Genomic DNA, 12,783 nt, shown 5'->3' on the forward strand with positions numbered 1-12,783 from the left:
TTCCTCAGTCAACATTCCAATTCCCTGGGTTTGATGTCATGGGGGACCATGGACCTCATGTGTTCAGAGGGGAGAAGTAAAAAGCTTCCCTTGTAATTCCAGGACTGTCTCTCCCTGGAATGCCAAACCGCTGGGTTTCACCTGACGCTGTGGTAGGTGATGCCGTATGGAAATGAGGACCCGTGTTCCACATATCTGAGCCACTACCCGTCTCCCTCCAGGGCCGGCCGTGGCTGAGCCCTCCTGATTTCGCTGGGTGGCCAGCCTGGGGATCTGTAAGCCCAGTGACGTCCTCGGTCTCGGCCCCCCTCCCCGTGGGGACAGGAGGTGGCTTCAGGAGGCTGAGGATGCATGCCTGAGTGAAGCCGACTTGTGACTGTGGTTCTGTCTAAGGGCCTCCCCGGGTGTTAGATGTCAGTAAGTGACACCTGTGTGTGGATCTCATGTGATGAGAGAAACAGTGGGCGAAACCAAAGCTTGTGGAGTCTGCGGGTTCTGGACTTGGGGATGTGTGCGCCTGTGTACTTGGTGAGGGGTGTGATGTCTGGAATGAGTGTGCACGTGTGTCACGTTTGTGCGTGTGTGGTTAGTGTATTTAGCGGGTGTGTGTGGAGTGAGCATGTTCATGCGTGTGTCGTGTATTTGAGGGCGTGTGGAGTGTGTACACGCATGACATTTGGTGAGTGTATTCGAGGGTGTGTATGGAGCACATAGATGCGTTTGCCTGTATAGTATTGGGTGAAGGGGTGGCGTGTGTGGAGCAAGCATGCACACGTGTGTGCTGTGTGTGGGGTTTCTACCTGGTCCTCCCCTGAGCCTGCTCCTGGGCCCTGCTGTCCTGGCAGCTTTAGAGTTTGGTGTGTCTTTGGTTCCGGAAGATTCTGGAACCGGATTCTGAAGCTGTGACCACAAACTTGCAGCCCTGGAGGACGCTGGCCCGTGGAGCCGGCACGATGATCTCGGTGCTGGCCTCTCCCTGGGCTGGGCTCTGTCTGCAGCAGAGTATGTCCGATGACTGAGATGTGCGGGTCTGTGGCTCCCCAGCCTCGAGTCGGCCCTCGGTTCTGTCCCACCTCTGTTTTTCTTGCTGAGGGGCTCTGGGAAGCAGTGCCTGGGATGACGTTTTCACCCCGCGTTTGCTTTGCCAGCTGCCTAGGTGCTGGTTGCATGAGCCCTGCTGCCGTCCTGGGTGGACGGGTCTGGCACAGGGTACGTCTCTGAGCACTTGCTGGAATGCAGATTTAGGATGTGCCAGAGGCGAGTGGCTTTTTTTTTAGGAAGTTTTTTTTTTTTAGATTTTTTTTTTTAGGAGGTGGCTTTTTTTTTAGGAGGTGTCAGAGGTGAGTGTGCCCCCGGGGTCCAGTCCCTTGAACCCCAGCTCTCCTGGTGAGACGAAAGGTTCTTTAGAGTGCCATAATCATGTCCTCCTGGGCAGGCAGTTTCACCAAATGTGCTTTGTGAGTAATGGATTCTTCCAGACATGGGCGTGTTGCTGACACCCGCATGGTGGCCCTTCCTGTCTCTGATAAGCTGACCCAGAGAGGGTCCTCAGTTGCAGATGGGTCTGTGGCCCCCTTGGCTCTTGGGTTCATGTCAGTGGCTGGGCCGCCTGGTGCCTCCTGAAGAGAAGCCACTGGCCTTTACCTTAGATGTTCACATCCAAACCAGCTCCAGAGTTAGTGATGATAACTCCTAGCCCAGTTGGAGACTCCTTAGTTCAGCTTGGCACTTAAGCTCGTAAAACAGCATTTCTGTTCTGGGTCTTCCTTCAGAATTGAGTTGTATTCCAGGGAAGGGAGCGGAGGAGCCTTGAGGTCGGCTGCAGCCTCCTGTGCCTCCCACTCGAGCTGAAGGCCATCTCTCTCCTGGGCTTCTCCCTGTCGCGTTCCCTGGTGATGTGCTTTCTTTGCAGAGGTTGGCAACGGCTCGTTCCCTGGACTTCCTTGTGCCCCGTGCTTGACTCCTGTTCATTGAATGCCGTTAGGGTCTGGCCATCGCTGGCTTTGCTCTCCTTTAGCACCTTGTAGATGTCCACACGTCCTTCCACCCTCGCACCCCGTACACGGCGCAGCACTACCCCGGCCAGCGGCTGTGCTTTGCTGCAGGTCCCTTGCTGTAGCAGGGAGGGGACCCCGACCCCCTGCCGCGTCTGGCCACTGACATCAGTAGAGGCTCGGCTGCCGTGAGGGATACCTGTCATGGGAAGACTGGCCTCCATGCAGATTCACAGAGGAAGGTGGTTCTCACAGAGAAGTCAGTGGCTTTTTTCTACCTTAACGCTGTAGCAAACGCCGTCTTATCTTTCACCACCAATTTATGTTTCTTAACACCACACCCATGGAGCAAAGTGCTGGTGATGTTTGAACTGTAGCCTGGGGCTCTCGCTCCCATGGGACTCCTTAGGGAATTTCCTAGCAGGATCATGTGTGTGCCCTTGTAGGGAGTTGTGTCTGCCAGACACATCCCATTGTGTGGTAAGAATGGCTGAGGTCACAGGCTCTGCCTGATGAGTGCCACTCACAGCTGCTGTCCACGCAGGCCCATGCTTGGGATCGGCTGCCTTCTTGTCAGTGCTGCTTTGACTAATTGCCTGAGGCACCGTCAGAGTGACTTGCTATTTTTAGAAGCTAATTCAGGCTTCAGATGCCATCTAGGTAATGAGGAGAGAGTCCAGGAAAGCTGTATCTGAGCTCTAGCAGAGGCGGACTCTTCCGTCCCAGCTGTCACTGCGTTTACACTCAGAGGAGCACACGGTCGGAGGTGTGGCTCAGGTGTCAGGGCTGTGCTGTTCCATGTACCCACAGCAGCAGCCTGGCGTGACCAGAACTCAGACACGCTCAGGCACAAATCAGCCTCTTGGGAGAGCTGCTTACCCGCAGAATTCTTTTGTCATTAAGCGGTTGATGTCATTCTTTGAATGAGTGACAGTAATTCCCCACCTCAGGGTTGGCTGCAGGGGAGATTCAGTTGGAAAAATAACCCATGAGTCTTTGTGCCTCTGGGAGTCCTGGTGCCCCACCCACGTTTTCCTTCCCATGCCCAGGATTGTCTAAGACAAAGGGCAAGTCTTAAAGCCTTACGGCATCTTAAGTCTTAGATCGCAATTAGAGAGAGACCCAGTACAGGTGGAACAGTAAAATCCTCAGAATTCTGCACTGGCCCTTCAAGAAGGCAGTTGTGGGCTCTTTGGACCCTTGACGGGTTTCTGTTCTCTGTCCTTCCTAAGCACAAAGACGGAAATTCTTCCCATTGTCTGTTTTTCTCCCCATCTCGGCTTCTACACAATGCAAAGTGGCCTTCTAACTAGAGCCCATGTTCACTTTTGAATACATCAACCAGTTATTTTGGGAGGAAAAGAATCTGCCAAAGAAACGAAGTATAGGTTGGAATGGTTTAATCAAGCCTGTGTTTATTCAACAAAGTGCGCTTTTAAATTTCATCTGAAGTACTCAGGTGAAAATTTCCCAGTGGATGTTAAACTTTGGTGTATAGACTCTCATGTGGCTCCCAGTCTCAAGTTCACAACCCCACTTCATGCTTTTACTCTTGGCTGAGTCCCATGGAGGCCGGTTAGGGAATCCTGCAGGATCAGCTCTTGACCAGGACAGATGGACGGACAGATGGCTGGCTGGCTGGCTGGAGAATACTTTGCTTATGTCATTCAGAGACAAGCATTTCTTGAGTGCCTGCTGTGGGGACTCGGCCAGGTCCTGCTGATGGTGCAGTGGTGTGAATCCTGCCCACAGTTCCTGCCCTCATGGAATTTGCAGCCTAGTGAGGACTGCAAGTCAAATAACCACAAGGTAACTGCAGGGAGAGACACCGGGGTGATTTCTATGAAGAGAGGACATGGGGTGCCCCGAGAGCCCCTGACAGAGGGAACTTTGCCATCCTAGAAACCAGGCAGCGTTTTCGTGAGGAAATGACATTTCCCTCTGGGTCAGAGCTGAGGAAGGTGCCTGTGTGTGTCCCGTGGCTGCTGTGACCCTGACCACACACCTGGGGCTGGAAAATAATACTCACTCTCGCACAGCTCTGGAGGGCAGGAGCCATGGGCTGAGGCCACAGTGTTTGCTCCAGGAGAGTCCCTCGTGGCCCATTCAGGTGCCCAGAGCTGCGGGCCTTGCACGCCTTGTTCCCTGGCACCGCCTCCTCCCATATGGGTGTGCAGCATCCTGCTCCAGGGCCTTCAGCCTCTGCACCCCTCATCTGCCGATGCAAGTGGTGGCACTTAGGGCCCACCTGGGTAGTCCTCAGGATTCACCTTTATCACCACATGAGAGAACATTCTCAGGTTTCAGACATTAGGACCAGGATTCCTTTGGGGGCGGCTCTCCCACCCACCACTGTGCCTGAATGTGATGCACACAGCGTCCAGCATATCCAGAGGCCCCAGGAGGACCTGGGGTGGCTGGAGCTAGAGCGGGACCTGGTGTCAGAAGCAGGTGAGGCCAGGGATTCCCGAGAAAGGCTTGACGTGTACTTGAAGTGAGCAAAGGGTTTGGAATGACTGGATCAGATTAACGTTTTTTATAGATGGGTCTCCAGTCTGTGTGAACAGATTGCAGGGTGCCGGGGTGGGAGCTAAGGCCCAGGCAGAGGCTTTGCAGAGTCCCAGGAGAGGGCGCTGCAGCCCAGACTGGTGTGTGGGTGGGAAGGCGGCCGATGCATTTCTCTGCTGTTTTTCTCCCCGCTGAGCTTGGTTCCTTGTGGAGGGCAGATGGCAGACATTTCGCTCTGGGACCTGATGCCTATGCATCCGAAAGACATCCCCAGGTGCCTGGGTCTAAGAACCACCGTCTGCTTTTGAGTAGAGTTTCTACAAATGTAACATTCACCGATGGATGGAAGATGGCCACAGCTCTAAAATCACAGGGAGCTTTAGCAGAAGAAAATAGAAGATCACAGCTGTCCCCGTGGGCTAAGCTGGCAGGTGACAGCCCCCTAACTTCTCAGCTCACACCTAACGGTGTCTGTGTCTGGTGAAAGCTGCTTCAGCAGGGACAGTCAGAGAGCAGCGTGGAGTGAGCTGGCTTGTGGGGTCGTCTTTTCAGTCTCCTCCTTTGGGGCCTGGGAGAAGGGAGTGGCAGATGGCCAGGCCCCCACCACAGGTCATCGAGGTCACCTCCAGGTGGCTGCCGTGGTGGGGTGGGGTGGGGGCATGTTCACACCCACTCCGAAGGCACATCCCGGCTGCTGCACACCCTTCACCTCTGCGATGCTGGGACCACATGCTCAGGCACAGTAGGGGGCCTTGCTGCACTCACTCATCGGTTAGCTCTGGGATGGTGGGTGCACCCTGGGATGGAGTAACTGTGGCCACATCAAGCAGTCCGCCAGCAGAACCAAGTGGCGTGTGTTCATCATCAAGTCCATGGGCGGCTACTGTGGCTACCTGGCCAACACGGGGGGCTCGCGGCTGGAGCTGATGCTGTCTACATTTTTGAAGAGCCCGTCGACATCAGGGATCTGCAGGTATGTGATGGGGGCTGGCCTTGGGGGACCGTCCCCTTTGGATCCTGTCAGTGCTGCGGAGTGAAACATTGTGTTTAGGGTGGTTTGCTTTTCAAGGGGGCATGGAGACGGAGGTGCTACAGAACATGCCACGCTTGATGCCCTTTGCATCGCCCAGGTGCCTCTCCCGAGTGTCAGGTGACGGCGGACGTGCCTGGTTGAGGACACCTTTTAGTCTCGTGTGTGAAACACAAGCTTGTTTGTTTGATGTAGTCTGTTGTGTAATTAATGTTTTCTCACTTCTGTCACAAACGATTTGAGTGCCTCCGCTGACAGTCACCACCCACGTCTGTGACTGGCTCTGAAGCTTGCTGCAGCTTCTTTTAAATCTTGAGGCCTCTGATGCTGCATCTGCCTCTAAACAGACACAGACACGGCCGTGGTTTCTTGGCACTGTGGCTCTTTTAAGGAAGGGTGTCACCGACCCTGGGATCTGCCCCTGCTTCGACGGCACAGCAGAATCCAGGCCTGGACACTGCAGTGTTCAAAGTTGCTAAACTCCATGCAGGATGACAGGCCTTGGTAGATAAAATGCAACTTGAACAATTGTCTTTAGTTAGTTGTATAAATAAATATATAATATTATATATTGCTCTGCAACCCAGGCTGGAGTGCAGTGGCACGATCTCGGCTCACTGCAACCTCCGATTCCCAGGTTCAAGCAATTCTTCTGCCTCAGATTTCCGAGTAGTTGGGAATACAGGTGCATGCCACCATGCCCTGATAATTTTTGTATTTTTAATAGAGATGGGATTTCACCATGTTGGTCAGGCTGGTTTCGAACTCCTGATCTCGTGATCTGCCCATCTTGGCCTTCCAAAGTGCTGGGATTACAGGCGTGAGCCACCGTGCCCAGCACCATTGTCTTTTAAAAGGTTAGGATGTTACTTGTTTCTGAGCCAAATAGATCAAGTAAAAAGGGCCTTGGTGTTGTCACTAATTATGTGACATGTGAATCACGAGTTTCTTCACTGTGTGAAATTAAATACTTGTGGAGTCATTCACTGCATTGCGATGCTTCTGTCAGCGGTGGGTCCCAAAAGATGATACTGGGGCTGCCCCAAACAGGTGCACTGTTATTTATCTTTTATAGAAAGACTATATATATTAAATATATATATTATATACATATGTATATTTTATTTTTACTGTGCTTTTCTACATCTAGACATACGTAGATACACAATTGCCTGCAGTATTCAACAGTCCCAGACATTCAGGTTTGTAGCCAGGAGCAACAGCTGTGCGGCAGGCCCTGCCTCCTGGGTTTGTGACAGTTAACTGTAGGATGTTTGCACAAGGTTCAAGTCACCTAGCAATGCATTTCTCAGAACATATCCCCCTGTTATGTGACTCATGACTGTATTTCAGAAATCTGTCCAAAGATCCTGCCTCACCAGCATTCAACCTGGCAAGAGTTTAAGAAGAGAAATTATGATTGGTTGTTGTTGTTGTTGAGATGGAGTCTCGCTCTGTCACCCAGGCTGGAGTGCAGTGGCACAATCTCAGCTCACTGCAACTTCAGCCTCCTGGGTTCAAGTGATTCTCCTGGCCTCAGCCTCCCAAGTAGGGGGGACTACAGCACCTGCCACCATGCCCAGCTAATTTTTGTATTTTTAGTAGAGACGGTGTTTCACCATGTTGGCCAGGCTGGTCTCAAACTCCTGACCTCAGGCAATCTACCTGCCTTGGCCTCCTAAAGAGCTGTGATTACAGGCATGAGCGACTGCACCCAGCCTCCTACTTTGTGAAATTCTGCCACCGTGCCCAGTGACAGATTGATTAGATGTAAAAAATCTCCATTTTCTTAGGATGAGTCATTAGAGAATTACTTCCCTCTTGTAATCCTCGCAAGATGACCTGATATAGGATGTTACTCTTTTCTAAGACAATCTGTTCCTTAAGAAATCTCTGTGTGAATGAGACTCTACAAAATTCTTTGGTCAGACACTGTTCATCAGGTCGTCACAGGAGATTCCATAGAAAGGCCACAGGTCGCTCCTTTCCTCTGAGAGCACTGAGAGAACATCGTCATGAAAATAAATAAGGAGCAATAGAGCCATGAATGAGCACTAGGCCAGTCACGGAATTAACATCTTCAGAGGGACCGTGTTGATTCAGGAAGGCGTTTCGAGTGGCCCCCGTGAGGGCTGCTCACCGTGCCCTGCGCTCAGCATTCATCGCTGCAGATGTGCTCTCCCCGCCTAGGGGAGGCTCCCCGAGACCCGAGCCGTGAGAGCTTGCAGCCTCCTTGGCCATGCTCACCACCACGCGTGGTTGGCACTTCCCGCCCTGCAGGGCCTGGCACACAGTAGGTGCTTAGCAGAAGTTTATTTTCTGATTAACAAAATGCTCTTTTCCAATCCAGTGTGGAGCACCTGACGGAGAAAATGAAGACCACCATCCAGAGGGGCCTTGTGCTCAGGTGAGTGAGAGACCAGGGCTGATCTTACGGTCACCGTCACACCGCGGTTCTTAGATTCTGGTCTGTGACTTTGGGCTGGATAAGTGGTAATGTCTTTGCGGCTGGAGTCACTACACACTGAGCAGATGCAGAAGAGAGTCGTGGTGCATTGTTCTAAAGACTTGCCCACATTTAGACAACTAAATCAACATCCTGTGTTGGTTTGTTGTGTAGCATTTTGTGTCGCATATGTTGTCACTATACAACAAAACAATCTGGAGTATACGTATACACCCAGTTAGCTGGGAGATTTTTTTTTTTTTTTGAGACAGAGTCTTGCTCTGTTGCCCAGGCTGGAGTGCAGTGGCGCAATCTTGGCTCACTGCAACCTCCACCTCTTCCAGGTTCAAGAGATTCTCCTGCCTCAGCCTTCTGAGTAAATGGGAGTACAGGTGCCCACCACCATGCCCAACTAATTTTTGTATTTTCAATAGAGATGGAGTTTCACTGCATTGGCCAGGCTGGTCTCAAACTCCTGACCTCAGGTGATTTGCCAACCTTAGCCTCCCAAAGTGGTAGGATTACAGGCATGATCTCCACCGTGCCCAGCCAAAACATCTAAACTTTTAAGTCATGCCAGACATCACCAGCTTTAGGATTCTTTTGTTGGTGAGGTTTGAGTAATGGGGATTTTTAGGGAACTGTCAGCTTTCACGAAAACAGTGACAACCCCATTACTTGGAAATGCTTATTCAAATTAAACACTTCATCAAGTTAAAAACTGGAGCTTCCTAAGATTTAAAATGGATTATCAGACATGTAATATACTTGACTCTCACCACCAAATCAGAATGAACTGGAATGAGCTGCATGCAGGCACACGCGTGTTGTGAGCTGAGCCTGGGACACAGCGGTCCAGCAATCCTAACTCGCACACACTCCTTCCTCACCACCTCCTATTCTTTATACTTTTAAACCAGAGCCCGTGAATTTATTCCAGAGAGCTGATGAATCCCCTGAAATGATAATGAAATAGTAGGCGTATGTGTGATTTTGTTAAAGAATCCACAACGGTTATCAGATTCTTAGAGCTGCGACCCATCCCCACCCCAGATGAGTTTATGAAATCCTGATTGAAGATTTTAAAATATTGGAGACTGTTAGTTGACTCGTTCCATTTATTAAAATCCTCCTCTGACTGGGCAGGGGGAACACTTGACACTTTTGCTTAACAGACTGAGTTCAGGCTACAGGAAACACAGATTTTGTTTTGTTCTGTTCCAGCTATCCATAAAGACCTGGAAACAAAAACGTGAATTCTGTGAAATAGAAATCATCATTTCTATTGAACAGCAAAGTGTTACTGTATAACTGATATTTCATATGACTCTAACCACCAACAGGGTGGGGCACCCTCTCCATTTGATAGAAACTTTGGAACCAAAATCTCTGCCAGAGCTGTGGAGTGGATTACTGCAAAACTCAAGGAGGCCCAGTGCAGAGATAAGGGGTCTGGGGAGGGAGGCAGTCTGCCTTGGTGAAAATGTGTCCTATCGGGGAGAAGTAGGGTGCTGGTTCCTTCTTCAGTTCAGTACTGAGCTGCGTGTGATGTTCTAACTCCTGCTGGTCTCTGAGCATTGCTATTTAACCAACCTTGGATTTCTGGGATAAGGTCAGCTTGGGTGTGGGTGACATGTTCTCTTTTATCACTGCTAGATTCAACCTGAAGCTCTTTTGTGCAGGCTTTTTGCTCTGGAGATCCTGAGCGTCAGCCCACAGTTTCCCTCACAGTTTAAGTGGGGCCTTCTATTTTTGGGGTGTTTGTTAGGACAACCTCCTTGTGACTCCATCCATCAGAACTTCCAGTTTTGAGGAAGATTTGGCTGCTGAATGAATTGTTCATGTTTGTAGAACTATGCATGTTTTTCCTTAAATCAGTTTTGTAAGTTACATATTCTAACAAATCTTTAGATAAACTGAAAAGTTTTAAAAAACATGACATTTTGTATAATACTCTTGTTAATGGTTCCAACGTGGCTGGTCCCCACTCATTCCTGAGTGGCTATTTGTGCCAGCGTCTTTCTCACCCCCACCCCCCCAACTTTCTTCAGTCATACCAGATGTGTGCTTTTATTAGGGCAAACCATTATCACTGCCAATGTCTGACTTAGAAGAATGACAGTCTACAAAAAACAGTGATGTGAATAGTTTCAATGGGTTTGTCTTTTTGAAGAACTGATTCTCTCTACATCAATTTTCTTTTGCTAATTTAGCTATGGATGTTTCTTACACCTCAGTGTGTGTATTCGTGAGCATCAATTTCTTAAGGTAATTTCCCTATTCCACTATTTAGTGAAAAATTCTCTCCACTGAGAGGAAAAACAAAAGCTGCTTTCCAGGAAAGCATCAGAGCGATCCTACAAGAGCAGAGCTGCACAAGTCCAGGCCGGGGCACTGGCCACACTGCGCGGTTGTTGGCTGTTCTGGGCCATTCTTGGCCTCCCCGGGGCTTCCAGACCAGGTTCAGCATGGTTGCCAGGAATCTCACTTTTCATCTCGCCCCATGATTCTGCTCTCCCACCTGCCCATGTGACAGGGTGTTGTTAATCTTTTTTTAAATCTTTTATAGGAAAAAAATTGACCACTGATGATTCCATTTGTGTGCTGGGAATAAGCAAAAGAAACGTTATTTTTCAACCTGTGGCAGAGCTGAGGAAGCAAACGGATTTTGAGTAAATCGGAGTTTTATTGCCTTAGCAAACCCAGCCAATGTGAGTACAGGACAGGGGAATGGCCATTGCTGTTGCTTTTGGCAACTCATTCAGGGGTTTGAAGAACTAGCTTTTCTGAAGCTCAGTTAAAAAATACTAGGTCTTGGCCAGGCACGGTGGCTCACACCTATAATCCCAGCACTTTGGGAGGACTAGGTGGGTGGATCACAAGGTCAAGAGAATCAAGACCAGCCTGGCCCACATGGTGAAACCCCGACTCTACTAAAAATACAAAAATTAGCCGGGCGTGGTGGTATACACCTGTAGTCCCAGCTACTCAGGAGGCTGAGGCAGGAGAAATCACTTGAACCCGGGAGGCAGAGGTTGCAGTGAGCTGAGATTGCACCAGTGCTCTCCAGCCTGGGGACAGAGTGAGACTCTGTCTCAAAAGAACAACAATAAGAAACCACCACTAGGTGTTTGGGAAGAATTTTTAGAAATATAAAAACAATGATTTCATTTGACCCTGAAATTGGCTTTATCATCTAGTTGATTCAGCCGACCCTACAAACCCCGTGTTTCTGGCAAGACCACTCACTGTGCTGGCCATGGCATCTCTCAGCCTCACTGCTGTCCCCTCTTCCCTCCACAGGCACAGGATTCCCAAAGAACAGTGGTGGCTCAAGCTGCGGCCCCTCATGAAGATCTTGGCCAAGTACAAGGCCAGCTACGACGTGTCAGACTCAGGCCAGCTAGAGCACGTGCAGCCCTGGAGCGTCTGACCCAGTCCTGCCTGCATGTGCCTGCAACCTGGACTCACCGTGGACCATCTGTTTTTGTAACACTTAAGTTATTTGTCAGCACTTTATTAAAGTATTATTGACATTAATACCTAACCAGCAAGCACCTGTCACCGCCCATGTGCCCCACCAGCTCCAGTGCATGCTGTCTGTGGATTGTGTCTCTTGCTTTCAGATGTGTGTATTAAATGTTTGCCTACAACTGCAACAGTCCTCCGTTTTAGTTTTTTAAGTAGGAGATTAAAACCTCAATCTATGGGTGGCTACTAATGGTTTTCTCAGCACTTTTGTGGGCAAAGATTATAAAAATATTCTTAGTAGGGATCACTGAACTATGCACAACTCATAAAAGGAGAAAAAAGCCAGTTGTTTACACAGGCCAAAGGGAACGCCGTGTTTATTGCCATGTGTCAGTTTCCATCCACAGCAGCAGGCCAGGACCCTGGGCCTGGACCCCAGGCTCCTGCTCTCCTTAGAAAGTAAAAGAGAACACATGAATCTTATCTACTAGGCCTCTTGATTGCAATCCTAGCTGCGTGTGAAAACCACCGAGGTAGGGGTTCAAAAAATCTGATAGCCAGTTTCTCATCCAGTCCAAGCCACGGTCCTCGCTGGGACCTAATTTGGAATTCTCTGATGACTCTTGCCAGAATAGACATGGGTGCTGGGGTGACAGCCCTGCCACCCTCGCGGGCCCCCCCTCTTGTCGGGACAGCGTTTCTGCCTCTTAGCTCTAGTCTGCAAGAGACCACACTGTGCCTCAGAAGCGGGGGTGGAGAGTATTGGGGGAGAGGAGACCCCAAAAACAAGCTGTTTGGGAAATCAGAGTCCAACGGCCAAGAAGAGCTGGCGTGGAGGCTTTCCTTTCTGGCTCTGTAAAGACAAAGTGAGCGCTTACTCACCCCAGCCCACCTGCTTCTCAGGACTGCTTCCATCCAGCCGCCCCGTTGAACTTCTGTCTGTTAGGAGGACGCTCCCACAGGGCCTCGGTGTGATAGAGTTTCATAAATCAGCACAGGCAGACATGGGACACCTTTGTGTACCTTTTCATTTTACTTCTTTTAGTAAAGGCCCTAAATGCTACTTAAAATAATGACTCAAGCAGAGGTTAAGTCAGAGTTGCTCTTTATTTTTAGATTCTTAAATATTCTAGAACTAATGAGGTGAAACAAGCTTTTCTGTCAGTAGAAAGTGAAAATTCTATGTGGTGCATCCTTGGCATTTCGTGCATGACTATTTAAATGAACGTCTTCCTGGTCACTCAAGATTGACTTGCCAGTGAGTGGCAACACCTTAAGAATGACACAATATTCTTGGAGACAGTGGTAGCATTTCTGACTTTTCATATTCAGCT

General features: G+C 49.8%; 1 protein-coding gene across 5 annotated transcripts; it reads left to right on the forward strand.

The window, feature by feature from the left end:
- Positions 1 to 41: 41 nt before the first annotated feature.
- LOC115895740 (ATP-dependent 6-phosphofructokinase, platelet type-like) lies at positions 42 to 11,653 on the forward strand. 5 transcript variants are annotated; one of them, XR_004055866.1, is made up of 4 exons: positions 42 to 5,475; positions 7,883 to 7,939; positions 10,548 to 10,689; positions 11,282 to 11,650. XR_004055866.1 is itself a non-coding variant. In XM_030926358.1 (3 exons), exons 1-3 carry the CDS (start codon positions 5,375 to 5,377, stop codon positions 11,409 to 11,411), a joined length of 288 nt encoding a protein of 95 aa, XP_030782218.1. In that variant the 5' UTR covers positions 43 to 5,374; the 3' UTR covers positions 11,412 to 11,653. The 5 variants fall into 5 exon arrangements, 1 of the variants encoding a protein (XP_030782218.1); XR_004055867.1 differs by lacking the exon at positions 42 to 5,475 and adding an exon at positions 6,326 to 6,734 and having other exon boundaries at positions 11,282 to 11,651; XM_030926358.1 differs by lacking the exon at positions 10,548 to 10,689 and having other exon boundaries at positions 43 to 5,475; positions 11,282 to 11,653.
- The last annotated feature ends 1,130 nt before the right edge of the window (positions 11,654 to 12,783 follow it).

This window comes from Rhinopithecus roxellana, unplaced genomic scaffold (assembly GCF_007565055.1).
Source record: "Rhinopithecus roxellana isolate Shanxi Qingling unplaced genomic scaffold, ASM756505v1 contig2097, whole genome shotgun sequence".
NCBI lineage: Eukaryota > Metazoa > Chordata > Mammalia > Primates > Cercopithecidae > Rhinopithecus > Rhinopithecus roxellana.